The sequence below is a fragment of the Mauremys reevesii genome, linkage group 3 (assembly GCF_016161935.1).
Source record: "Mauremys reevesii isolate NIE-2019 linkage group 3, ASM1616193v1, whole genome shotgun sequence".
Taxonomy (NCBI): domain Eukaryota; kingdom Metazoa; phylum Chordata; order Testudines; family Geoemydidae; genus Mauremys; species Mauremys reevesii.
Genome location: NC_052625.1, coordinates 20,437,530 through 20,462,735, shown reverse-complemented (window position 1 = coordinate 20,462,735; position 25,206 = coordinate 20,437,530). Strand labels below are relative to the sequence as shown.

General features: G+C 45.6%; 1 protein-coding gene across 6 annotated transcripts in view; it reads left to right on the top strand.

Annotated features, from left to right (window-relative positions):
• Positions 1-25,206, top strand: part of USP34 (ubiquitin specific peptidase 34) — a 310,790-nt gene that overhangs the window by 10,734 nt on the left and 274,850 nt on the right. For all 6 annotated transcript variants that reach the window (XM_039529334.1, XM_039529332.1, XM_039529335.1 and 3 more), the window contains exon 2: positions 24,223-24,310. In XM_039529334.1, the coding sequence (XP_039385268.1) occupies positions 24,223-24,310 (88 nt within the window). The remainder of the gene's footprint in view (positions 1-24,222; positions 24,311-25,206) is intronic.

Sequence of the window (25,206 nt, the reverse complement as noted above, 5' to 3'; positions counted from 1 at the left end):
GTGCTTTTAACCATCTTAATTTAAATGAAAAACCGAAGAAACAGGTTTCAGAGTGGTAGCCGTGTTATTCTGTATCAGCAAAAATAATGAGGAGTCCACATAACCACAGAAACAGTTTCCTTACCTTGTCAAATCTTGTTTTTAAACTTTCCCTTTGTTTTTTTAGTAATTTATGTTTAATACAGTACTGTACTGTATTTGCTTTCTTTTTGTCTCTGCTCCTGCCTGATTGTGTACTTTTGGTTCTAAATGAGGTATTTGGTTGACCGGTCAGTTCCTAACTCTGGTGTTCATAGCTCTGAGGTTCTACTGTACTGAAGTTAGGCTTACCTAACAATACTATAATTGCCAGTATCCTCTCTGGAGCCTTGTTTAAAAATTGGTATTATTTTAGCTATCAAGTCATCTGGTACAGAGGCTGATTTAGGCAATAGGCTATGTATCACAGTTAGGAGTTCTTCAATTTAATATTTGAGTTCCTTCAGAACTCTTGGGTGAATATCATCTGGTCTTGGTGACTTATTTAATTTCAATTTAAAATGTTTTTAATTAATTACATCAAGTTTTATCCACCTTGGGGATGGGCAGTTTTTATAAGATAATCATTGGGTCAGGACTTTTGCATGTGAATGGGTAATGTGGTAGTGCCTTGGAGAGCATCCATTCCATGATCTTAATCCTGCCTCTGACCCTGGATTCTTGCCTCTAGATTTTTGAAGTGCCAGTTATATGGTTATATGGAGGAATTTCTGTAGTCTTGGAGACTATGCCATATGGACATTGCCATTTTGGTATGTTTAGGGTTTTTTTTTCCTGCTCATTTTGCTCCCCTGTGCTTCACACAGTGGTATGTATGGCCCTTTATTATTAGGATTAGTTCTTACCCTGTGGCCTTCATCCTTCACTGCTTTAATTTCTCCAGGTCACTTTGCAATTTGGCTGTGTCTCCCTGTGTGTTTTCAACTAACAGTAACAGAAACAGCTCTTCCGACTGCCTGGAAGTGTTCTATGTTAGGTGGTGCACAGACCACAAGTTGGCATTGTGGAGAGGGAAGAAGTATCTGCTTCTGTGAATCTCCTTTCTTGTTTTCTGAAGTCCCTACCCCTTTCTTTCCTACATTTTCTACCCTATACATCTAGTTCCCACTTTCTCTTTTTTATTTTTCCCAGATCTGCAGCTTTTCTTGTCTGTCCTCTCAGTTTTCTTTTATTTTTGTGTGTATGTTTTTCCTTTGCCTAGCTTTCTCTCCTAATTTCTGTGCTCTCTCCCCATTCTTCATTCTACCCCTTTTCCCCCCCTCCCCCGCTTCCTGTTTTTTTCTGGCTATGTTCTACTTAAAATAATTCCGCGTAGAACTGCCCTCTTTCATGGTAGCTGCCATTTCCAGTTGTTCTTAGTAGGACAAAGGACATAGGCTACTTGCTTAACTCTCCCTGAAAACATTGTGAGGCTGTGGCCATTTTGAAAGAAGTCGTTTTACCTGAGGGCAGCTATGACCTCAGTCCAGCTGAGAATCATTGGAGGTGGCACCAGTTTTGAAATTTTCTATGGAGGAGGAAATTTTTTTATATACCAGCCTCTGCTGATATCTAAACTTCCAGTTTCAAAAACTAATGGCAGAAAAATAAACAAAACTTAATCCTATATGTTTATTTTGAAAGGCCACCTGTTGCACCAGATCTCCTCAGCAGATGGTAGGAGGAGGAAACTAGGTGTATATATGGAAGGGTGAGTGGAACAGGAAGGGCGGGGGAAACTGGTGTGTTGCATGTGTGCAAATGAGTGTGAGATACAAGGAGGAGGGAGAAGTTGGATGGTATGTGCTGTGAAATGTAGGGAGGTGCAAGAGTTGGGGGATTTTTGGAGGACAGGAGCTAAGGAGAAACTGGGATCGGCAGTGCAGCTGGTTTGCACTGTGACAATGCAAAGTAGCTGTAAAATGCCAGCTATCTGGCAAGTATGTTCTGCTGCTTTGTGCTGCTCCGAGTGGCATAAAACAGCTACAAAGTATACTGGTGAATATTGCCATAAAAGTTAAAATAAAAAAAAAGTACTTCAGATCAGATCATTACATTGTGTGGTAATAGTCTCATTGGGCTTCTTGTTTGCTATTCATGTATAACATTTTTTAATTAAAAAAAGAAAAGAAAATTCACACTCAAACTGTGTTAAGATAAAGTTAAGAGTTGAGAGTGCATATCAGTAATTTAGGGTAAAATATCTTACAGGGATGTTGCAGTTATCCCTATACCAAGTATTATATATGCAGGAATTCAGAGTTAAGATTTAATTTAAAGGAAATTCAAACATGTTATGTTACTGAAATGTATAGTTAAGGCACCCAAACAATCCTAATGCTACCATATGTGGAAATGGCAGAGGTGCTTAATGACTTCTTTGTTTCGGTTTTCGCCAAGAAGGTTGGTGGCGATTGGACATCTAACATAATGAATGCCAGTGAAAATGAGGTAGGTTCAGAGTCTAAAGTAGGAAAAGAACAAGTCAAAAATTACTTAGACAAGTTAGATGTCTTCAGTTCACCAGGGCCTGATGAAATGCATCCTAAAATACTCAAGGAGCTGACTGAGAAGATATCTGAGCCATTAGCAATTATCTTTGAAAACTCATGGAAGACAGGAGACATTCTAGAAGACTGGAAAAGGGAAAATATAGTGCCCATCTATAAAAAGGGAAATAAGGACAACCCAGGGAATTACAGACCAGTCAGTTTAACTTTTGTACCCGGAAAGATAATGGAGCAAATAAATAAGCAATCAATTTGCCAACACCTAGAAGATAATAAGGTGATAAATAACAGTCAACATGGATTTGTCAAGAACAAATCGTGTCAAACCAATCTGATAGCTTTCTTTGACAGGGTAACAAGCCTTGTGGATAGCGGGGAAGCAGTAGATGTGGTATATCTTGACTTTAGTAAGGCTTTTAATACTGTCTTGCAGGACCTTCTCATAAACAAACTAGGGAAATACAACCTAGATGGAGCTACTATAAGGTGGGTGCATAACTGGTTGGAAACTCGTTCCCAGAGAGTAGTTATCAGTGGTTCACAGGCATGCTGGAAGGGCATAATGAGTGGGGTCCCACAGGGATCGGTTCTGGGTCCGGTTTTGTTCAATATCTTCATCAATTATTTAGATAACGGCATAGACAGTACACTTATAAAGTTGGCAGACGATACCAATGTGGGAAGGGTTGCAAGTGCTTTGGAGGATAGGATTAAAATTCAAAATGATCTGGACAAACTGGAGAAATGGTCTGAAGTAAATAGGATAAAATTCAGTAAGGAGAAATGCAAAGTACTCCACTTAGGAAGGAACAATCCGTTGCACACATACAAAATGGGAAATGACTGCCTAGGAAGGCATACTGTGGAAAGGGATCTGGGGGTCATAGTGGATCATAAACTAAATATGAGTGAACGGTGTAATGCTGTTGCAAAAAAAGCGAACATCATTCTGGGATGTATTAGCAGGAGTATTGTAAGCAAGACATGAGAAGTAATTCTTCTGCTCTACTCTGCGCTGATTAAGCCTCAACTGCAGTATTGTGTCCAGTTCAGGGCACCACATTTCAGGAAAGATGTGGACAAATTGGAGAAAGTCCAGAGAAGAGCAACAAAAATGATTAAAGATCTAGAAAACATGACCTATGAGGGAAGATTGAAAAAATTGTGTTTGTTTAGTCTGGAGAAGAGACGACTGAGAGGGGACATGATAACAGTTTTCAAGTACATAAAAGGTTGTTACAAGGAGGAGGGAGAAAAATAATTGTTCTTAACCTCTGAGGATAGGACAAGAAGCAAAGAGTTTAAATTGCAGCAAGGGCAGTTTAGGTTGGACATTAGCAAAAACTTCCTAACTGTCAGAGTGGTTAAGCACTGGAATAAATGGCCTACAGAGGTTGTGGAATCTCCATCATTGGGGATTTTTAAGAGCAGGTTGGACAAACACCTGTCAGGGGTAGTCTAGATCAGTGGTCCCCAACCTTTCTGTGTGGCAGGTGGCGGACGACTAGCCACCAAGGAGCGTGGCCGCCGGACGAGCAGCCACCAAAATGCCGCTGAGAAGTGGCAACACCAAGAAGTGTCACCGCCGAAATGCCGCCAAGAAGTATCGGCATTTTGGCGGCGACGCTTCTTGACAATGCCGCTTCTTGGGGGCATTTCGGCGGCTGCTTGTCCGGCGGCCACCAGTTCACTGCTTGGACAAGACTAATTCTGTATGCACAACATCATTTTATATATATGCTCTGAGACCTATGTTACTGCCTTTATGCTTTTTAATATAGCTCACAATTTTCAGTTCTCTCTATTCAGTCTGTATATAAAAAGGAAGATATATGTTTTTTACAGTTTTCTGTTTTGTAGGTAGGTTCTGGCCCTGCATAAATATTAATCTATCTGTATATCTGTATAATCTTCCATATATTCAAAATTGCTGTCATTGCAATATAACATCTTTAAAATGGAAATGTCTCTTTAATAGCTACATTTGTGTTTTGTTTATTTGACTATTTTGTGATGTCTACATCCTTCTAGGTTTATCATAATATTTTTAAATGAATGTTTTTAACTACAATTTGATTTTGCACTTGTGTAGTGAGTAGAGTGACCAGGTGTCTGGTTTTAGACCGAAACACCCGGTCGAAAAGGGACCCTGGCCGCTCCAGTCAGCACTGCCAATCAGGCTGTTAAAAGTCTGGTCGGCAGTGCTGTCCGGAGCCAAGGTAGGCTAGTCCCTGCCTGTCTCGCTGCTCCCGGAACCGGCCAGCAGATCTGGCTCCTAGGTGGCGGGGTCACGGTTCTCCGCATGCTGCTCCCGCCCTGAGCACCGGCTTCGTTCCTGGCCAATGGGAGCTGTGCGGGGGGTGGTGCTTGTGGGCGAGAGCAGTGCGTGCCATGGAGTCTCGTGCCCCCTCCCCTCCGCTTAGGAGCCAGACCTGCTGGCCACTTCCGGGGCACAGCACAGAGCCAGGACAGGTAGTGCCGCTGCACTGCTGACTGGGAGCTGCCCAAGGTAAGCCTGCACCCCAACCCTGAGCCCCAACCCCCCAGCCTTGAGTCCCCCCAAACCCAGAGCCCCCTCCTGCATCCCAAATCCATCATCCCTGGCCCCACCCCAAAGCCCACCCCCCCTCCTGCATCCCAACCCTTGCCCCAGCCCCGAGTTCCCCCCCACCAACCCCGGAGCCCGCTTCTGCACCCCAAACCCCTCATCCGCAGGCCCACCCCAGAGCACACACCTCCAGCCCAGAGCCCTCACCCCCGGCACACCACCCCTCTGCCCTGAGTCCCCACCCCAACCCGGAGCTCCCTCCTGCATCCCGGAGCCTGCACCTCCCCATCCCAGAACCCTCACCCCTCCCACACACTAACCCCCTGCCTCAACCCGCAGCCCCCTCCCACATTCCGAATCCCTTGGCCCAACCCCCCATCCTGGAGCCCCCTCCTGCACCCTAAACACCTCATCCCCAGCCCCACTCCAGAGCCCGCACCCCCAGCTGGAGTCCTCACCCCCTCCCGCATCCCAACTATCTGCTCCAGCCCAGAGTTGCCTCCCGCACACTGCACCCCTCATTTCTGGCCCCACCCCAGAGCCCGCACCCCCATTTAGTGCCCTTGTGCCCTCCCCCCACACACACTCCTGACCCAGCCCAGTGAAAGTGAGTGAGGGTAGTGGAGAGCAAGCCACTGAGGGAGGGGGAATGTAGTGAGTGGGGGCGGGGCCTCAGAGAAGGGGCGGGGTGAGGGTGTTCAGTTTTGTGCCAATAGAAAGTTGGCAACCCTAGTGTTGAGTGACCTTTAGATATAAGATATCCTGCATGAGTCTAGCATGGTGGTTGTCCTTGAGGTCTAATTACAGTGTGTCCTCTTAGCCCTCAAATTCTTGCTAAAAATGTATTTATAATCTGAGCTTCATTTGTTTACACTTGGAATTATACAGTCTCCTCTTCTAGTTGATTTACATTTCTCATCTTTTGCAATCTCCTAGTACCCTGCAGGTTTTTTAGTGTCCTTTTCTTGACATGGAAACTCATAGTGGTTTTTTTAGTGCTATAGTGTATATCAGCCATTCACATTATTATGGAGAGGTCTGATTGTGATGCCATAGTTAAGATTACATTTAATTTTTCACTTAAAACAGGGTAAAAACGGTGGCTTAAATAAATGTAAAAGGCATTTCCTTTGAGTCTTATGTTTGTTCAGGCCCCTCTAGCTAACAATGGCATATTATTAACCCATTAAACTTTTTGAAAGTTGAAACACATTTGAATATTCTGGGAATAGGCATCCTAGAAGAAAGTAAACTGATATCAAGCAGTTATTAACAATATTTTTTTAACTTAATTTCACCTTTGGGGCCCATTCAGCAGCTCAAGTTATTCTTAAGTAGTGTCACAGTGATGACGGAGGAGACTTAACCCATCATCATTATCTTTCCTCTCTATTTAATTTGCATGTTACAGTTCTGTTTGAAATGAGTTAATGGTGTGAGGGAGAGCTGTACATCTAAGGGTAGGTCTATACTCACCGTCCGGGTCGACGCGGTGAGTTCAACTTCTCGGAGTTCGAACTATCGCGTCTAATCAAGACACGATAGTTCGAACTCCCCGCGCGCTCTGGTCGACTCTGGAACTCCACCACCACGAACGGCGGTGGCAGAGTCGACCTTGGAGCCGCGGAGTTCGACCCCGCCGCGTCTGGACGGGTAAGTCAGTCGAACTAGGGTACTTCGAGTTCAGCTACGCTATTTGCGTAGCTGAACTTGCGTACCCTAGTTCGACCCCCCCCCCCTTAGTGTAGACCAGGCCTTAGAGTCCCCCTTCATCTATCCATTATGGACACAGAATACTGGATTGACTTGCAGGCTTTGGGTCTGAAACACCAGTCCTCACTCTCCTCTTTGTCACAGCTTTGTATCAATGGGATCATTGTATAGGCTGCAAAGTTCAGATGCTGCTGTACTTGTTTGCTGGTAATCTTTAGCCCTACACATGTAGGTGGTAGTGTCAAGCCTGTCACGGGTGGGAGTGGGGAAGTGCCATCTCCAAAGTACCCTCCCTGCCTGTGTTCAGCGTTTTGTTTACTTATGTTTCACTTTACCCTACTCCTGGGGCATGTTACGAGAAGGCTATAGGCATGTTGGCATATCAGGGCTGTCAGCTATGTCTTCACGGAGTTGAAGCAACCATGGGTTAGATGGACAGGCATGCTGAAGAATTTCAAAAGCCATAATTTATATCCACCTGTTTGAAACCTGGGATGCAGATCCTGGGCTAAGATTAATAGGCTGTTGACTGGAACAGCCAGAGTGACTGTCATAATGTAGAAACTGGCTTAGCCCAATCTTGATAGTGTGACTGTGAGGCAGCAATACAGAAAGTCAAAGGTGGTGGTGGAGTGCACAATTAGGCCTTGGCTACACTTGCAAATTTGCAGCGCTGCAGCAGGGTGTGAAAACACACCCTCTCCAGCGCTGCAAATTGCGGCGCTGCAAAGCGCCAGTGTGGTCAAAGCCCCAGCTCTGGGAGCGCGGCTCCCAGCGCTGTACGTTATTCCCCACAGGGAGGTGGAGTACGGACAGCGCTGGGAGAGCTCTCTCCCAGCGCTGGCGCTTTGACTACACTTAGTGCTTCAAAGCGCTGCTGCGGCAGCGCTTTGAAGTGCAAGTGTAGCCAAAGCCTTAGAAAATTGGAAGGTGGACTACAACACCTTGCTACTCTGGATGATGCAATAGCTGGATGGCTGAACAGTCTAGATACTGACATGTGATGCATATGAAAGAAGAAATACCCTTCAGTTGGCTCCCTCTGTGGGCTGGCTGAGCTATAAATAGCTTAGGACAGCTATTTCTGTGTCTCACCCCTACTCCAATGCTTTAAGACCCTACCTGGCTCCCAGCAGCCTCCAATCCTAGCACCTCCCCCTTCCTTCCCTCAGCAGCATGCAGCACCTTCCCTAGTAACCTTTAGCACCTGCCCTTTACACTCCCTGATCTCACAGCACCACCTCCTCCAGAAGTCCCCCTGTTCCACATCCAACTCTCCTTGTGTGGCCTCCCGCAGTTCCTTTCTCTCCCAAACCGGGAATGTAAGGGCACCTCTCTGTGCTGGTTCCCTAATTAACACCTTAACCCTTAGAATATCAGGGTTGGAAGGGATCTCAGGAGATCATCTAGTCCAACCCCCTGCTCAAAGCAGGACCAATCCCCAGACAGATTTTTTTTTTTTTTAAACCTCAGTTCCCTAAATGGCACCCTCAAGTATTGAACTCACAACCCTGGGTTTAGCAGGCCAATGCTCAAACCACTGAGCTATCCCTCCCCCCTTCTTTCAGAGCTCCTCTACCCTCACTCTCTCCTTCCCCTCACTCAGTTTGCCTTCAGTACGCTCAGTTCCTTCCAGTCTCTCTCTTTCCCCCTTCCCCATTCATTATCTGTTCCCATCCTCAACCTTACGAGGCAACAGCACTTTCAAGAAGATCTTATGGAATGAAAATAAAAATAAAAAACCATACACAAAAACACTACATTGTTACTGTATACTAAAAGACCACACGTATCCTTAACTACCTTTTTGGGGGGGTAATTTGGAGAAAGAGGTGCTGGAAGTTAGGTATTCCCATGAATTTCTAGCACTATCCTCTGAAGCAGCTGTTACTGGCCATCACTAGAAACTGGATTCTGGACTAGATGGACTGATGGTCTGACCTGGGATGGTAATTCCTATGTTTAGTTTGTCCATAACAGGTGAAATAACTTTGATTAATCTCTTTCATCTCTTGGGATGGTGATTCCGGATATTACAAACTCTCATTCATCCATGCACATTAAAAATTGGTATTGTTTTTTGGAACATCTTGCCAAACTTCTGTAGTACAGTTTTAATTAGAGAAGAGAAAAGGAAGAATTCCTAGTGTATACAAGTGTATAAATCTACATAAAGTTTAATACTACCTCCTTAACTCTGAATTTCTTGCACCGTAAGTTGCAATATTTTTTATAGATGCTGACCAAAATAAACTTGTCTAGGCTGAAATAAAAGTCCAAAAGTTAATAATTTAATAGTATACCTCTCAAAGCAAACTATTGCACATGTATAGAACTATTCCTTCCATTCAACGCTGTCGAATGCTTTTGTAGGCATCAAGGGATACAATTATGTGCAGATTGAATTGATGTTCTGATCTGATGTTACTGGCTCCAAATCTTATTTTTATAAACCTAATTTGTTCTTTGCTAATCTTTTAAAAATGTTTTGGTAAGCATCTTTTCCATTATCTTGCATTCACCCTGAGTAAGTGAAACATGTGTGTTTTAGAAGGAGGATTTCCAGGCCAGTTTAAGAACAAACTATCAAATAAAAACCAATAAACAAACCAAACCTCTGATTACCTGGAGTTAAGATTCAGAGAAAAACGAACCTTAAGAGAACGTTGTAGTTTTCTTTAAAAATAAAAATGGAAAGCATATAAATATACAGTTAAACTCCTATTTTTCATGTCAGGTTGATTGTATACAACTAAGTTTCCAAAATTCTGAATGCATTTTGGAAGCTTTTTAAGCAGTTGTTTAAGCTGTTTAAGGGCATGTCTGCACTTAAAAAGCTGCAATGGCGCAGCTGCCCCAGTGTAGCTCTGCCACTGTAGTGCTTCAGTGAAGTCGCTACTATGTTAACAGGAGAGCTTCTCCTGATGGTGTAGTTAATCCACCTCAGTGAGAGGTGGTTATTATGCTGACAGGAAAAGCCTTCCTGTTGTCATAGTGCTGTGTACGCTGGAGGTTAGGTTGGTATAACTGGGGTGTGGATTTTTCACACGCCTGAGCCACTTTGGTATACCAATGTATGCTTGCAGTGCAGACCTGGCCTAAGATATCTTAAATATGGCAGCATTTTGCCCAAACGTGGAATATGGTAAGTGTACTATTGTCAAGACCCTGTGTATTATGTGGCAAGCTTGACATAATGTCTGTGGCAAGGCTCTTGGATTCTGCAGTGCTCTGATGTGGTCTTAAAGAAACCAAGTATCATGGGAGTTTATTTTGTAAAACGCAAATGCGGATGGGTCTCTGATGTAGCAGTGTGCAATCTCTGTAAACTAAAACATAACAAAATAAACCAGTATTCTTTGAGAATCATGTTGTTATGTTTCCATTTATGTTTAGGAGGGTGATAAGTGGGCAGAATTAGGGGACTTTTCTCTAATTTCATGGTTTATTTTTAAACAATGAACTTGAAATTGAGTCAGGTTTTTTTGGGTTTACAATCACTTTTATTTTGTAAATAATTTTGTTCCAAAGTGGCTATGTCTAAGACCCACACAAACCAGAGGGAAAACAGTTAAACTGATTTCGCGTTGTTTATAAAGTGTTGTCAAATATATAAATCAAACTGGAAAAAAAATACAATTTTTCATTTATTGTAATCTTAGGTGTTGCTTATACTAGGTATAAAAAAAGTGAGACAAATGTGATTTTTTTAAGTTGATGGTGTCTCTTCTGACGCATCACATTTATAGGCACTGCAATTTCTGTGTGTGTAGTGTATTTATTTTAAAGGAAACTTCTGTATTCTCTTAATGATTGTTCTCTGAAGTGATGTGTTTCCTAACCTTACCTCCAAGTTAAATTTTTTTTGCACTGGAATTTTTAATTTTTAAAATTGTGTAGTGACAGTAGTCTATATTGGAGCTTGCAAAACTGAAGGAATTCAAGATGAGATTGGAGCCAGAAAAAACCCTTACTCCCCACACCCAGGGGGGAAGACACCTCAGATCAGTGAGTTTTTTTCTTAGGGCTATCAATTAATCACAGTTAACTCAAGTGATTAATGCAAAACAAATTCACTAGATTAAAAAATTAGTCACGATTAATCACAGTATTAACAGCACTGTTTAATAATAGAATACCAATTTAAATTTATTACATATTTTCTACATTTTTCAAATATATTGATTTCAATTACAACATACAATGCAAAGTGTACAGTGCTCACTTTATATTATTTGTGATCACAAATACTTGCACTATAAAAAAGATAAATGAGATAGTGTTTTTCTGTTCACCTCATATAAGTACAGGAGTGCAATCTCTGTATCGTAAAAGTGAAACTTATAAATATAGATTTTTTTTTACATAATTGCACTCAAAAACAAAACAATGTAAAACTTTAGAGCCTATAAGTCTAGTCAGTCCTACTTCTTGTTCAGCCAATTGCTAAGACACACAAGTTTGTTTACATTTATGGGAGATACTGCCTGATTCTTATTTACAATGTCACATTTACAAAGTGAAAACAGGTGTTCGCAGGGCACTGTTTTAGCTGGCTTTGCAAGGTATTTACATGCCAGATATGCTAAACATTTGTATGCCCCTTTGTGCTTCGGCCACCATTCTTGAGGACATTCTTCCATGCTGATGACGGATTCTGCTCGATAATGATCCAAATCATTGAGGACCAATGCATGTTTATTTTCATCATCTGAGTCAGATGCCACCAACCGAACATTGATTTTCTTTTTTGGTGGTTCGGGTTCTGTATTTTCCGAATCGGAGTGTTGATCTTTTAAGACTTCTGACAGCATTTACCCCACCTTGTCTCTCTCAGATTTTGGAAGGCTTCAAATTCTTAAACCTACTTTGTTTTTTTCCTCCCAACTTCTGAGAGTCTGAAGTGTCTATATTTGCAAATTGTTTGAAATTAGAGACCAGTGTTTCTACTATGTAATCAGTGAATTAAATTTATTTTTAAAACTATAAAGGAAGTGTTCAGAATGTCAGGATTCTATTTTATGGTGGTTAAAAAGCAATAAGAAAATTTTAGAATGATCTAGAAGCCTAAAGAGAAATAAGAATAGGTGGAGTTATTGTTGGCAGGAGAAAGGGATGTAACTAGTGGGTAGAATCATCTGCGACTGGATGTTGAAGAGAGTGGAGTAGGTAGAATTGAGTCCTGTTGTTGCAGTTTGCCTTGCCAGAATCTATACACTTCTGGGATGTGGGCAGGGCATCTGACATGATTTGATAGAAAACTGGGTAGCTCATCTTATTTTTAATTCTTCCCTGTGTTGAATTCACTAGATAGTTTGTCTAGTTCTAGTAAATGTGACAAATACTGCAAATGGGTGATTAATGACTGCTAAACATTAGTGTAGGAATTTCTGACTGAGCTGGTCTAACATTGAAGGAAATGGTCAGAAACAAACAGAAATAACAAAAATAGATAAAATCTAAAGTAAAATATAAACACTGTCAAGAATTGTTAAGTAGAAGGACAGGATGCATGGTCATCTCACAAATTTTGGACAGTACATCTGTATATCAGATTCTTCAAGCTCAAGTGTGCTGCTCAGTGAAATTGTTGAAGAGCACTCATTTAAAAAGTGCTGAGCACCTGATAACTCCTGCTGAAGTTGATGAGAGATAGTTGGCACTTAACACTCTTGAAAATCAGGCCAATTATTTAAGTGCTTCATTATGTGGTTTTAAAAGCCTTACTCTAGCAACCATTTTTGAAAATCTTGCATAGAATTTTCAGTTACACTCACAAGAATCCTCGGCCTTTTGTGTGTAAGATATTTGCTAGCTAGGAGCACAAAAACTTTCCAACCACAGTATACTATTGCACAGTTGGGTGCCTAGACACCATAGGGATCAGGTACATTTTAACTACATGATTTATAGAGGTTTTACATTCTCTGCTTGAAATTCCTGGCATTAGCCAAATTTTGGTACAGGATACTAAAATAAAAGCAAGGTGAGATAATATCATTTATTGGACCAACTTCTGTTGGTGAGAGAGACAAGCTTTCAAGCTACACAAAACTCTTCCTGGGAAAGGTCTGGGAAAAGTGCGTAGGCTATGTCTGCACGACACAATCGGCAAGCAAAACTTACGTTGCTCAGGGGTGTGACTAACACCCCCCTTCTCCTCCCGCCCCCCCGAGCAACATAAATTACTCTGGCATAAGTGCTTGTGTGCACAGTGCTATGTTGGTAGGAGAGCTTCTCCTGTAGAACATCTTCACCACACACACTGCAGGGGCACAGCTGTATCAGTACAGCTGTGCTGCTGCAGTGCTGTAAGATACTCTACACTGGCAGAGTTACAGCGCCGGCAGTTCTTCTTCGAGTGCTTTCCCTGTGGGTGCTCCACTCTAGGTGACGGTGCGTCCCTTGCGCCGTTGATTGGAGATTTTCGGTAGCAGTGCCTGGTTGGGACGCACGAACTCAGTTGTATCTCCCATCTCGTTGGAATCTTCCTGAGTGCGTGCGCCCCACACCCTCCTCAGTTCCTTCTCAACCGTCCTCGGCCGAAGACGGAACTCGGGGCAGTGCTGCCTTTTCTTCCTTGGTCTCTATAGGAAACAGTAACAAAGAACATAGAAATAATTATTAGTTACATCCCAGTTGTTTCCCTTCCTTTAGTGTAGTTACATAGTTAGTTACTTAGTTTAAAAAAAAATCCCTCAGGCTTGTCTCCCATTGAGACACTCTCCTCAGCCATCTCTAATTCATAATGCCAGGAGCTTCAGGATTCAAAAGGTGTATTTCCTGTCAGGAATCCATGCCACGGACAGATGGGCACTCATACTGTGTGAAGTGCCTTGGGGACACCCACGTCCCTGTGAAGTGCCTGTATTGCGCGAGCGTCAAGTCAAGAGCTTGTCGCGACAGGGATCTGCGGCTCAAAATGCTGATGATGGAAAAATCCTTACAGCCGCTTTCGGAGACGGGAAAGGTTAAACCCGCTCCCACACGCTCCCTAGCCAGATCGGAACCGGTGGGTGGTGTTGCTTCACCCTCCCTGGAGCGAAGGCAAGAAGCAGAACTGTCTCACAGGAGAGACTTTAACAAGGGTAAGGGGTCTCCCGCGAGATCCCTACCCTCTGTGCTGACAGCACCAAAGGCAGGTGCCTCAGCTTTTTCTAATGCCTCAGGCACGGCTCCGACAGAGCGCAGAGGCAGGGATCCGACCTCCCATGTCAGGAAGGTCCTTGTGGCTCTGGTCCCCTCGGCACCGCAAACGGCCGCGGTGCCGGCAGCGCGTTGCTCCTTGGCACCAATAACGGCCGGCAGCGCGCGCCTCCTGGGCACCACAAACGGCCGCAGTGCTGGAAGCGCGCTTCTCCTCAGCACCGCAAACGGCCGCGGTGCCGGAAGCGCACTTCTCGGCACCGCAAACGGCTGCGGTGCCGGCAGCGCGCTGCTCCTCGGCACCAAAAACGGTTGCGGTGCTGGCAGCGTGCTGCTCCTCGGCACCAAAAACGGCCATGGTGCCACCAGCGCAATCCTCCCCTGCAGGGAGAAGAACGTTGACACCAAGCCTATCTACCACCTGGGCACCAGTAGCAGACCCCCTGCAGGGCACCTCCAAGCAGTCTGCAGCACTACTGTCACTCACTTTCTCCTGCTAATGAGCTAGAGCAGAGAGCAGGCTCAGCTCAGCCCAGGGAGCAGGAGCAACAATTTCTCACTCAATGTGACCTTTCAGTGCCACCTGAGCCTCACTCTCCGCTCCTAGATACACAGGGCTCATTTTTTGAACCGCCGCTCTCTCCACCTGAACTGGTTTTCACTGACGGTGAACTTGATTTACAGCAGCAAGCGGAGTTCTCCCCTCCTGCTTCTCCTCCACAGGCACCTTTGCCACCTCAGGTCACGGCTCAAGGCAACCAGCCTCAGTTTCCCTACTTCGCCCTCCTATGGGCGACACCTGGGTTCTCCTACCCTATGCCTTGGCCTCAGTGGTACCCTTGGCAACATCCTCCTACCAATCATCCTCCTTCTGTGCCTCAATCTCCTGGTCCGTCCACTTCTAAGGTGCCTGAGCCCCCTCCTGAGTATGCAAGTTACTCACTATATCCTGACTCACTGACTCCTAACTCTCCATTAGCCCTGGACTGAGCCCTCCTCCCTCTGCCTCCACGGGCCATGGACGACTGTAAACAATTTCAAGAACTTTTCAGGAGGGTGGCACTCAATCAAGATATCCCCTTTCAAGAGGTTCAGGAGACGCAACACAGACTCCTCAGAATCCTTCAACCGTCTGCGCCCTCAAAAATCGTGCTCCCTATAAACGAAGCACTCCTGGAGCTGGCTGACACTCTCTGGCAAACCCCAGTGTCTTTAGTACCAACTTGCAAAAAGGCCAAACGTAAATACTATGTCCCTGCTAAGGACGCTGATTTCCTATTTTCTCATCCACCACCAAACTCCCTTGTCATGGATGCAGTTGCACAGAGGACGAAACAGTCACAATATCGACCCACCCCGCAAGACAAGGACCTTAGATGCCTTGATGTCTTGGGCCGCAAGGTTTATACATCTTCCACACTACAATTCAGAATTGCAAACTATTCTGCTCCCCTCTCTAGTTACGACTTTGATAATTACAATAAACTTTTGAATATGCCTCCTACATTCCAGAGGATAGGAGAGCAGACTTCAAATCAATCCTGACTGAGGGCCAACTGATTTCCAGAACAGCCCTATAGGCATCTCTAGACACAGCAGCCCGTACAACTGCAACTGCTGTGGTTATGCGCAGGTCCTCATGGCTCTCTGCATCTGGCATCCCCAAAGAACTGCAGACCAAGGTGGAGGATCTCCCTTTTGATAAAGACAAACTATCTCCCACCCTCCTACCCTTTCCCCTTCCCCGTCCATCTTCAGGGACCCTTCTCACGACCACTTACTTCGCACAGAAGTGGCGCATCTTCTACAACTAGGTGCAGTGGAACCTGTGCCGACGCAAAATCAAGGGACAGGTTTCTACTCCCATTACTTTCTAACTCAGAAAAAGACCGGAGGATGGAGGCCTATACTAGATCTACACCAACTGAACAAATTCGTGAGGATACAAAGATTCAAGATGGTCACACTGGGCACAATAATACCTGCACTGGATCAAGGGGACTGGTTCACAGCCCTCGACCTACAGGATGCTTACTTTCATATATCAATTCATCCAGCTCACAGACGCTTCCTACGATTCACAGTCGGTCACAACCATTTTCAATACAGAGTTCTTCTTTCGGACCCGCCACAGCACTGAGAGTTTTTTTCCAAGACTCTAGCCGTGGTCATGGCTCACCTCTGCAAACACGGGGTCATGCTGTTCCCCTATCTGGATGATTGCCTCATCAAGGGCAACTCCTATGGCGAGACACTTCAAGCTACCTGTTTTCGCCATCTCCCTCTTTCACAGCCTAGGCCTCCAAATAAACATCCAAAAATCCACCCTGACACCTAAACAACAGATCGAGTTCATCGGAGCTCATCTCGACTCAATCCAGAGCAGGGCCTCGCTCCCATATCACAGATTCCTCATTATCACGCAGCTCAAACGCACACTCTCTATTCATCCCAGGACACAGGCAAGACTCTGCCTACAGCTCCTTGGTCACATGGCAGCCACCACCTTCGTGGTTCACCACGCCAGGCTACACATGAGATGTCTCCAGGGCTGGCTCAATTCCAATTTCAAACCCAACAGACACACCTTAGGGATGCTGCTAACTCCTCTTCCTCCCAATGTTATAGCTTCCCAACATTGGTAAATAAGTCCAGAAAACCTCTGCACAGGGGTTTCCTTCCAGCAGTGTTCCCCAATGCTCATGCTCACCATGGACACTTCCCTAATCGGTTGGGGAGCGCACCTAAGCCGGCACAGGGCACAAGGCCGGTGGTCCGCATCAGAGACGCACCTACACATAAATCTCTTAGAGCTCACAGCAGTGAGGCGAGCATGCCTTCACTTTCTTCCCCTCATAAAGAACAAATCTCTTCGGGCCTTAAAAGACAACATAGCATGCATGTACTACATAAACAGACAAGGGGGAACCCAGTGCATGGAAGCCATTCAACTATGGAATTGGTGCATACGACATCGAATACAAATCAATGCTTCCTACCTACCAGGCTGCCACAACACTACTGCCGACGCACTCAGCAGGCACTTCTTGACACAATGCGAATGGGAACTGCACCCCGCAGTACTCCAACAGCTCTTCTCCCTCTGGGGCACCCCGTCAATAGATCTCTTTGCCACGACCCAGAATCGAAAATATTCCATTTTGCTCCAGAGCGGGACTCGGGACTGCATCCCTAGGAGATGCATTCCTCATCCCATGGAACAACTCCCTCCTGTACACCTTCCACCAATCCCTCTGTTACACAGGGTTCTTCAGAAGATTGCGGACGACAAGGCCTGGGTCATCCTTATTGCTCCGGCTTGGCCAAGACAGATGTGGTATCCCTGCCTACTCTGCATGTCCTCTCGTCACCCACGGGCTCTCCCCAACAGGCCAGACCACATTTCCCAGGACAACGGACGGGTTCTTCACCCCCAGCTCCAAAAGCTCCACCTCACAGTCTGGTTGCTTCATGGTTCCAAACCCATGAACTAGCCTGTTCCGAGCAAGTCCAATATGTCCTCCTGCACAGTAGGAAAGACTCCACTCGTAAAACCTACCTGCAGAAGTGGAAGCGTTTCGCCCTCTGATGCTCACGTAAACACTTAGCACCCAATAACGTGACCCTCCCTAACATTCTAGACTACCTCCTGAAACTAAAACAGGACGGACTTTCGCTCAGCTCCATCAAAGTGCACCTGGCGGCGCTTACCACCTTCCATGACCTATTAGACAGTTATTCATTCTTTACCCACCCCACCATAAAATGCTTTCTCATGGGCCTGCAAAATCTCTACCCTGAAATTTACCCAACAGCGGCTGCATGGAATCTTAACCTCGTTCTTCATGCTCTCATGAAACCTCCATTTGAGGCCTTGGCTACCTCCTCTCATCTCCATATGTCCATGAAGGTGGCTTTCTTAGTTGACATATAACATCAGCAGGGAGAGTTGGTGAAATGAGCGCCCTAATGACCCACCCTCCCTACACAATCTTCTCCAAAGACAAAGTCACTTTGAGACCACATCCTAAATTTCTTCCTAAGGTGGTATCGACCTTCCACCTCAACCAACCTATATACTTACCTACTTTCTATCCCTACTTTCTATCCCAAACTAAAGAGGACTTCCTGCATGAGGTCATAATGCACTCCGCGGCTGAAAAACAAGAATTGAAGGAGTGGGGGGACAGCGAGAAGAGAAAGGAGAACGCAGTGTGCCAGAAAGAAACTATAGAGCGACTCTTAAACGTTATGGAGCACCAAGTGGACACACTCCAGGTGCTACTAGCACTGAAAACCAAGCAGCTCCACGCCTGCCCTCCCCTGCAGCAGCTGTCGCAAAACTCTTTCCCATGCGCCCCCCCATCCCTGATCCTTATGGCCCTGCACTCGGAGAAGAAGAGAAAGTTACTCACCTTGCAGTAACTGAGGTTCTTTGAGATGTGTGTCCCTGTGGGTGCTCCACTCCCTGCCCTCCTCCCCTCTACTTTGGAGTACTAGTATGATTCTCCACGGTAGAGAAGTAACTGAGGAGGGTGTGGGGCGCACACATTCAAGAAGATTTCAACGAGACGGGAGATACCAGCTGAGTGCGTGCGTCCCAACCAGGCACTGCTACCGAAAATCTCTGATCAACGGCACTGGGACGCACCATCACCTAGAGTGGAGCACCCACAGGGACACACATCTCGAAGAACCTCAGTTACCGCAAGGTGAGTAACTTTCTCTTACAGCTCCACTCAGAGAGCGCTAAAGGGAAACCGCTTTTGTGTGTTCACACTGTCAGCTGCCTGCACAATAGTATGTTCACCACTTGCGGCACTTGTAGCGGTATTTGGAGCGGTGCACTCTGGGCAGCTATTTCACAAAGCATCTCTTCCTCTTCTGCTGCTAAGAGTTGTGGGAAGGCAGAGGGCGATGCGGGGCATCCTGGGTCCTGTCCCAATGCCCCATGATGCACTGCTTTGCATCCCAGCAATCCCTGTGCTTCCATCTGCATTTGGCGCCATCTTTCAATGGTTTGTGTACTGCGCGCTCTGCTCTGCCTCTTTGGTCTGCAGGAATGGATCCTGTACTGTTGACCAATATGCTGCTCGCTCTCACTAACACGGTGGTGGTGTTATTCCTTAAACTACAAAGGCAAGAGCAGTTTAATATTGATCTTGCCATGCATAGTAGCTATGACATGAGATTGCTTGTGGTATTCATAGAGGTGCTGGCCACAGTGGAACACCACTTTTGGGCTTGGGAAACAAGAACTGAGTGGTGGGATCACATAGTTATGCACATCTGGGATGATGAGCAGTGGCTGCAGAACTTGCAGATGAGGAAAGCCACATTCATGGGACTGTGTGATGAGCTTGCCCCAGTCCTGTGGCACAAGGACATGAGAATCAGAGCTGCCCTGCCATTGGAGAAGCACGTGGTGATTGCAGTGTGGAAGCTGGCTACTCCAGACTGCTACCGATCGGCCGCAAACCAGTTTGGGGTGGAAAGTCGACTGTTGGACTCGTGTTGATGGAAGTGTGCAGGGCCATCAATCACATCCTGCTCCAAAAGACCGTGACTCTGGGCAACATGCGTGACATGGATGGCTTCGCACAAATGGGCTTCCCTAACTGTGGAGGGGCGATCAATGGCACACATGTTCCAATTCTGTCACCAGACCACATAGCCACCGAGTACATTAATCGGAAGGGGTATTTCTCAATGGTTCTCCAGGCACTTGTGGATCACCATGGGTGTTTCACGGACATTAATGCAGGCTGGTCTGGAAAGGTGCATGACGCACTCATCTTTCGGATCACTGGTCAGTTCAGGAAGCTGCAAGCAGGGACTTTATTCCTGGACCAGAAGATCACTGTAGGGGAAGTCAAAATGCCCATTGTGATCCTGGGAGACCCTGCCTACCCCTTAATGCTGTGGCTTATGCAGCCATACACAGGGAACCTTGCCAGCATCAAGGAGTGGTTCAACAGCAGGCTGAGAAAGTGCAGAATGACTGTTGAGTGTGCTTTTGGCCATTTAAAGACCCACTGGTGCTGCCTATTTGGGAGGCTGGACCTGGCCAATGACAATATTTCTATGCTTATAGCCATGTGCTCTATGCTGCATAATATTTGTGAAGGGAAGGGTGAAAGGTTCACTCAGGGCTGGACCGCTGAGGCTCAGTGCCTGGAGGCTGAATTTTAACAGCCAGAGACCAAGGCTATTAGAGGGGCTCAGCACAGGGCCATAAGGATCAGGGATGCCTTAAGGCAGCAATTTGAAGCTGAAAGCCACTAATATTTGTTGCTATGCTAGGGAGTGCAGTGCTTGTAATGCTAGGAAGTGGTTGTGATTGGTGCAGACGTTGCACTATGAAGGTTTAAGAAAATTGACTGTTGCTTTGTAGGGCTCTGTTTGCTTTCAATTAATGGAATAAAGATTGCTTTCAAACCAACATAATTCTTTTATTAAAAAACAACAACCGGAGGAGGGAGACAAACACATCAGCACTGAGAGGGATGGGGGAAGGGAAGGTCCTAGGAGGAGGTGGGGTACCAGGACGATTAAAGATTTGTGTATGTCCATATATCCATTCCAACCTTCTCCTTTGGAGTACAGCGCAGGAGGTACTGTACTTCAGCAGGGCTAAACTGCAGAGAGATGGGTGTTGAGTGCTGTGCGTACTGGGAGTCTGCAGTGCTGGACTGTGACGGGGGAAGAGTGGAATGCAGCAGGTACAGACTGGAGCCAGGAGGTTGATAAGAATGTGTTGGTGGTGTCTGGGGGGGCTCATGGGAAAGAGTTTTGCGACAGCGGCTGCAGGGGAGGGCAGGCGTGGAGCTGCTTGGTTTTCAGTGCTAGTAGCACCTGGAGTGTGTCCACTTGGTGCTCCATAACGTTTAAGAGTCGCTCCATAGCTTCGTTCTGGCGTGCCGCGTTCTCCTTTCTCTTCTCGCTGTCCCACCACTCCTTCAATTCTTGGTTTTCAGCCGCAGAGTGCATTATGACCTCATGCAGAAAGTCCTCTTTAGTTTTTTGTGGCCGCTTTCTAATTCTGCGTGGCTGTTCAGTCGGCAATAAGAAAGAGGGAGGCTGGGCTCCCAAGGTCATATCTGTGAAGCTAAAATGCAACATTTTACAGAAGTAGTATTGTTTGCAACACACAGACTACTGATTCAGTGATTTAAAACACAGCCACTATCCACATACCTATCACTAAATGGCTGACCCCAAGCAAGCACACATGAGCCACAAGACCCCCAAAATGGTGAGTAACTGCAGGGGCAGAGGAAATCAGTGTTCCAGGACTGTACTGTACACTGGGCACATGGGTCTTGGGGAGAGCCAGCACTGTAAGGGGGTGTGTCTTATAATCAGTACTGTCCCCACATTTTCCACATGCTGTGTTCATTATGGAAGATATCTCGCTCCTGAGGGTTAGCAGGGAATCAAGGGAGAGTCTTCCCCAAGACTGCAGCTTCTGCTCTGACCCTTATGTGGCTTGCCTGTGTGCAGCAATGGTCCCTTCTCTCCTCCCCCTCCCCCCCCGCCCGTGACGGCAGAGTGGCGTGGAAATTTACCCTTAATGGGGCAAGAAACAAAGCAGCTCTGCCAAAGAACCTGCGGCAGCGGATTCCCCAGTATCTCCATGGGAGTTTCATGGAGATCTCTGAGGCAGATACCCATGAAGTGAGGGAGTCAATCAACACCCTGTTCACCGCTCAAACTAGGCATGTAGTGGTACGCACATCATACAGACACAAGTCTGCTTTCTGCAGCCCTCCTGCCCCCAACAACTCGCTTCAGCGATTCCCAAAATCAGAGCCACTTACCAGGGATGACCTCTCCTGTTTGCACTTCGCCAAGTTCCGACAACTTACTGGCTAGCCTCCTCTGGGATAGAGAAGAGCTCCTGGCTACATGCGTCTCTGACCTTTGAGTCTTCCTCTGAGTCCCCCTCCCTCTCCATATTGTTGTAAAAGATTTCCTCCTCCTGGCTCGATCCACTCTCGACTGGCATGCGAGCCACCGGAGTATCCACAGTGGCCTTTGCAGTGGAGGTGGGGTTGCCACCGAGTATTGCCTCCAGCTCTTTGTAGAACCAGCAGCTCGTGGGCGCAGCACCGGAGCAGCAGTTTGCTGCCCACGCCTTGTGGTAGGCGTTCCGCAGCTCCTTCACTTTGAGCCTGCACTGCAGTGTGTCCCAGTCATGGCCCCTTTCTGTCATGCATCGTGAAATCTGTCTGTAGGTGGTATTATTCCTATGGCTGGAGCGCAGCTGGGACTGAACAGCCTCCTCTCCCCAAATGCTGATGAAGTGCAGCAGCTCGGCGTTGCTCCAAATGGGGGATCGCCTGGTGCGTGGAGCAGGCATGGTCACCTGGAAAGATGCGCTGAGACCACTGCATGCATCACCGAGCAAACAGGAAAGGGACTTTCAAAATTCCTAAGGAATTTAAGGGATGGGGCTTACGGTTAGTCACCTGAGGGCAGGGCAGTGGAGTTCAAACTGATAATCAGAGAGGTGAGAACAGGCATTGTGGGACACCTCCCGAAGGCCAATTGCCGTGCTGTAATGAACCAGGGTGTCTAAACTGGCACCGCGGTGCTGTAGCCCCAGCGTAGAAAGCCGTGCGCCTCTCATCAGGGGGTGTTTTTACAGCTTTGCAGCTGTGCAATTTCTGCACACTAAGTGGCTTGGCAGTGCGTACACCTCAGGAGTTACAGTGCAGAAAGCTGCTTTACTGTGCAGAAACTTGCCAGTGTAGACAAGGTCTTAGAGTGTCACAGCTAAATACAAGATTGAACAGATAGTTTAACATAAGTAGTTAGCACATATTCTAAGGGACTATTCAAGGTGAAGTGGCTCATTAACACCCCTGTAGTCATAGGACAAAAAGGGGGGTTAGTGGGTTACAGATTGTTGTAATAAGCCATAAATCCATTGTCTTTATTAAGACCATGATTTTTAGTGTCTAGCAAAGTTCTAAATTTTTACTCCCAGGGTCATCTTTTGAAAGTGTTGTGCAGGTTTCCTTTGAGGATGCGGACTGGTAGGTCAGATATGGAATGATTGCTTTGCAAGAAGTGTTCACCTAGAGGTGATAGTGGCTTTGTCTACATTACACAGCTTTTAGCGACACGAACATGTTGACATGTCCGTGTCACTAAAAGTCAGTCAGTGTAAACGCTGTTTGTCACCAGTTTTGCTGACAAAATACTTCCACCGCCTAGTGAGCGCGGTTCTTGTTCTCGACAGGAGAGTGCTCCTGCCAACAACGAGCCGTTTACACTGACACTTGCTGTGGCAAAACTCTTGTCTTGGGTGGGTGTGTGGGACATGGTTCTTTAAGCACCTGTGAACGACAAAAGTTTTGTTGTTCAATTGGTAATGTAAACAGAGCCAGTGTGTTTTTGTCTTTTATTATTTTCTTGTGTGAGTTCATTTGAAAGTTTAGTGATCATCTGGTTTCACCCACATAGTTGTATGGGCGCATGTAGGGCACTGGATGAGGAACACCACATGTGATAGGCAAGTGTAAGACCCATGGATTTTGAAAGATGTGTTGGGTGGGGGTATGGATCATTGTAACAGTGGAGATATGTCTGCAGGTTTTGCATCTGTTGTTCTGGCAGCGTCTGGTGCTGCTTTGAGTTGGCGTGTCCTGGTCTGAGGGGAGCCTGCTTCTGATGATGAGCTTGGAGACGTTGGGGGGTGTTTGAAGACCAGAAAAGGGAGTTCAGGAAACAGTTATTTCAGGATGGAGCCCCTCTGAGTGTGAGTCGTAGTTTGAGGATACCCTGTATAGATTCCATTGTGGGGTGGTAGGTGACAGCTAGAAGTGTTTGGCAGGAGAGGGTTTTATTTCTGTATTGAGGCAGGTTCTCTTGGGATGTTTGAGTGGCCCACTCCATGATGTGATCTACTTCTCTGATGGAGTGTCCTAATTTGGAAAAGGCTGTTTTTGAATGTGTAAGATATATACCCTGGACTTTCTCCTCAGAGCATATTCTGTGGTATCTGAGTGCCAGGCTGTAGATAATAGATTTCTTGGTGTTGGGGAGATTACTGGATCTATGAAGGTAAGTGTGGTGATCCAAGAGTTTTGTGCTGGAAAAACCTCTGCAATATTATGTTACTGTATTCTGGCTAGCAATGCAGTTCCTGTTCTAAGTCTGATTTTTCTAATTCGGTCTTTTAGGAACAAAATTTATGTTTGATATTTTATGTTTAATGTAGCAGTTAAAAGTCACATTTAATATTACATATGCCATTAACGACTTACTGTTTTTCTTCAGTATCTGACATCGAAGGTGGTGATGGATTGCAGCTCCGAAAGGAACATGCACTCAAGATATTTGCTTATATCAACTCCTGGACGCAAAGGTATTTTCATCAGTGTCTTTAAACTCATCATATTGGACCTCAATTGTTGTAAAAAATATGCGGGAAATAGAGTGAATAGAATAAGTAGAGCGAGTACAATATTGTAGTGTGACTAAAATGATGGGAGAATAAAGGAAATTCTGGCCTTCATTTACATGTAACCACTTTTGTGCCATGTCTCCTGCTAGGTGTGTGTGTTTAGAACACACCTTTGAAGCACTGGCTGGCATTCCAGAAGCTGTTGAAGAACATAGCAGTAAACAGGCTAAATGATAGTAATGAAAAATATTATAAAACCTTACATATGCTGTTGCTTAATGTGAACTATCCTGCCACATACATTTTTTTTCTAAAGAAAATGGGGGGAAAAATCAAGAATTATTACTTTGAATTTCAGTGTTTTATGAAAAAACAACGAGGAGTCCTTGTGGCACCTTAGAGACTAACAAATTTATTAGGGCATAAGCTTTCATCGGCTAGAACCCACTCTGAAAAGTGTCTTATGAGGATTTTTCCACAATATCTTGGTGTTATGACTCAGTAAGATGAACACATGCAGGCCATAGCTACCATTGTAAAATATATAAATAATGTAAAACTGCCGAACAGTAGTTGGGACCGTGTAGTTCTCTGTGAGCGTCTGGAAATGGGATGCAATTAATGAAGTCTTAAGTATTGGTGCTTGACGTTGGAGTCTCAGTGTCACTTTGAATTTCCTGGCTTTGTTGGTCTGTCATATGCTTTGTTATTTAAAATATATTTAAATGTGAAACTTCCTTATAATTAGTCACTTTTAAAAAATTAAGATCAGTCTTTTTTTGTTACTATTTATTAGTTTCTTTAAGTTGATGGAGTCCAAACTTCTCATTTTTAGATATTTTAATTCTGAGCCACTC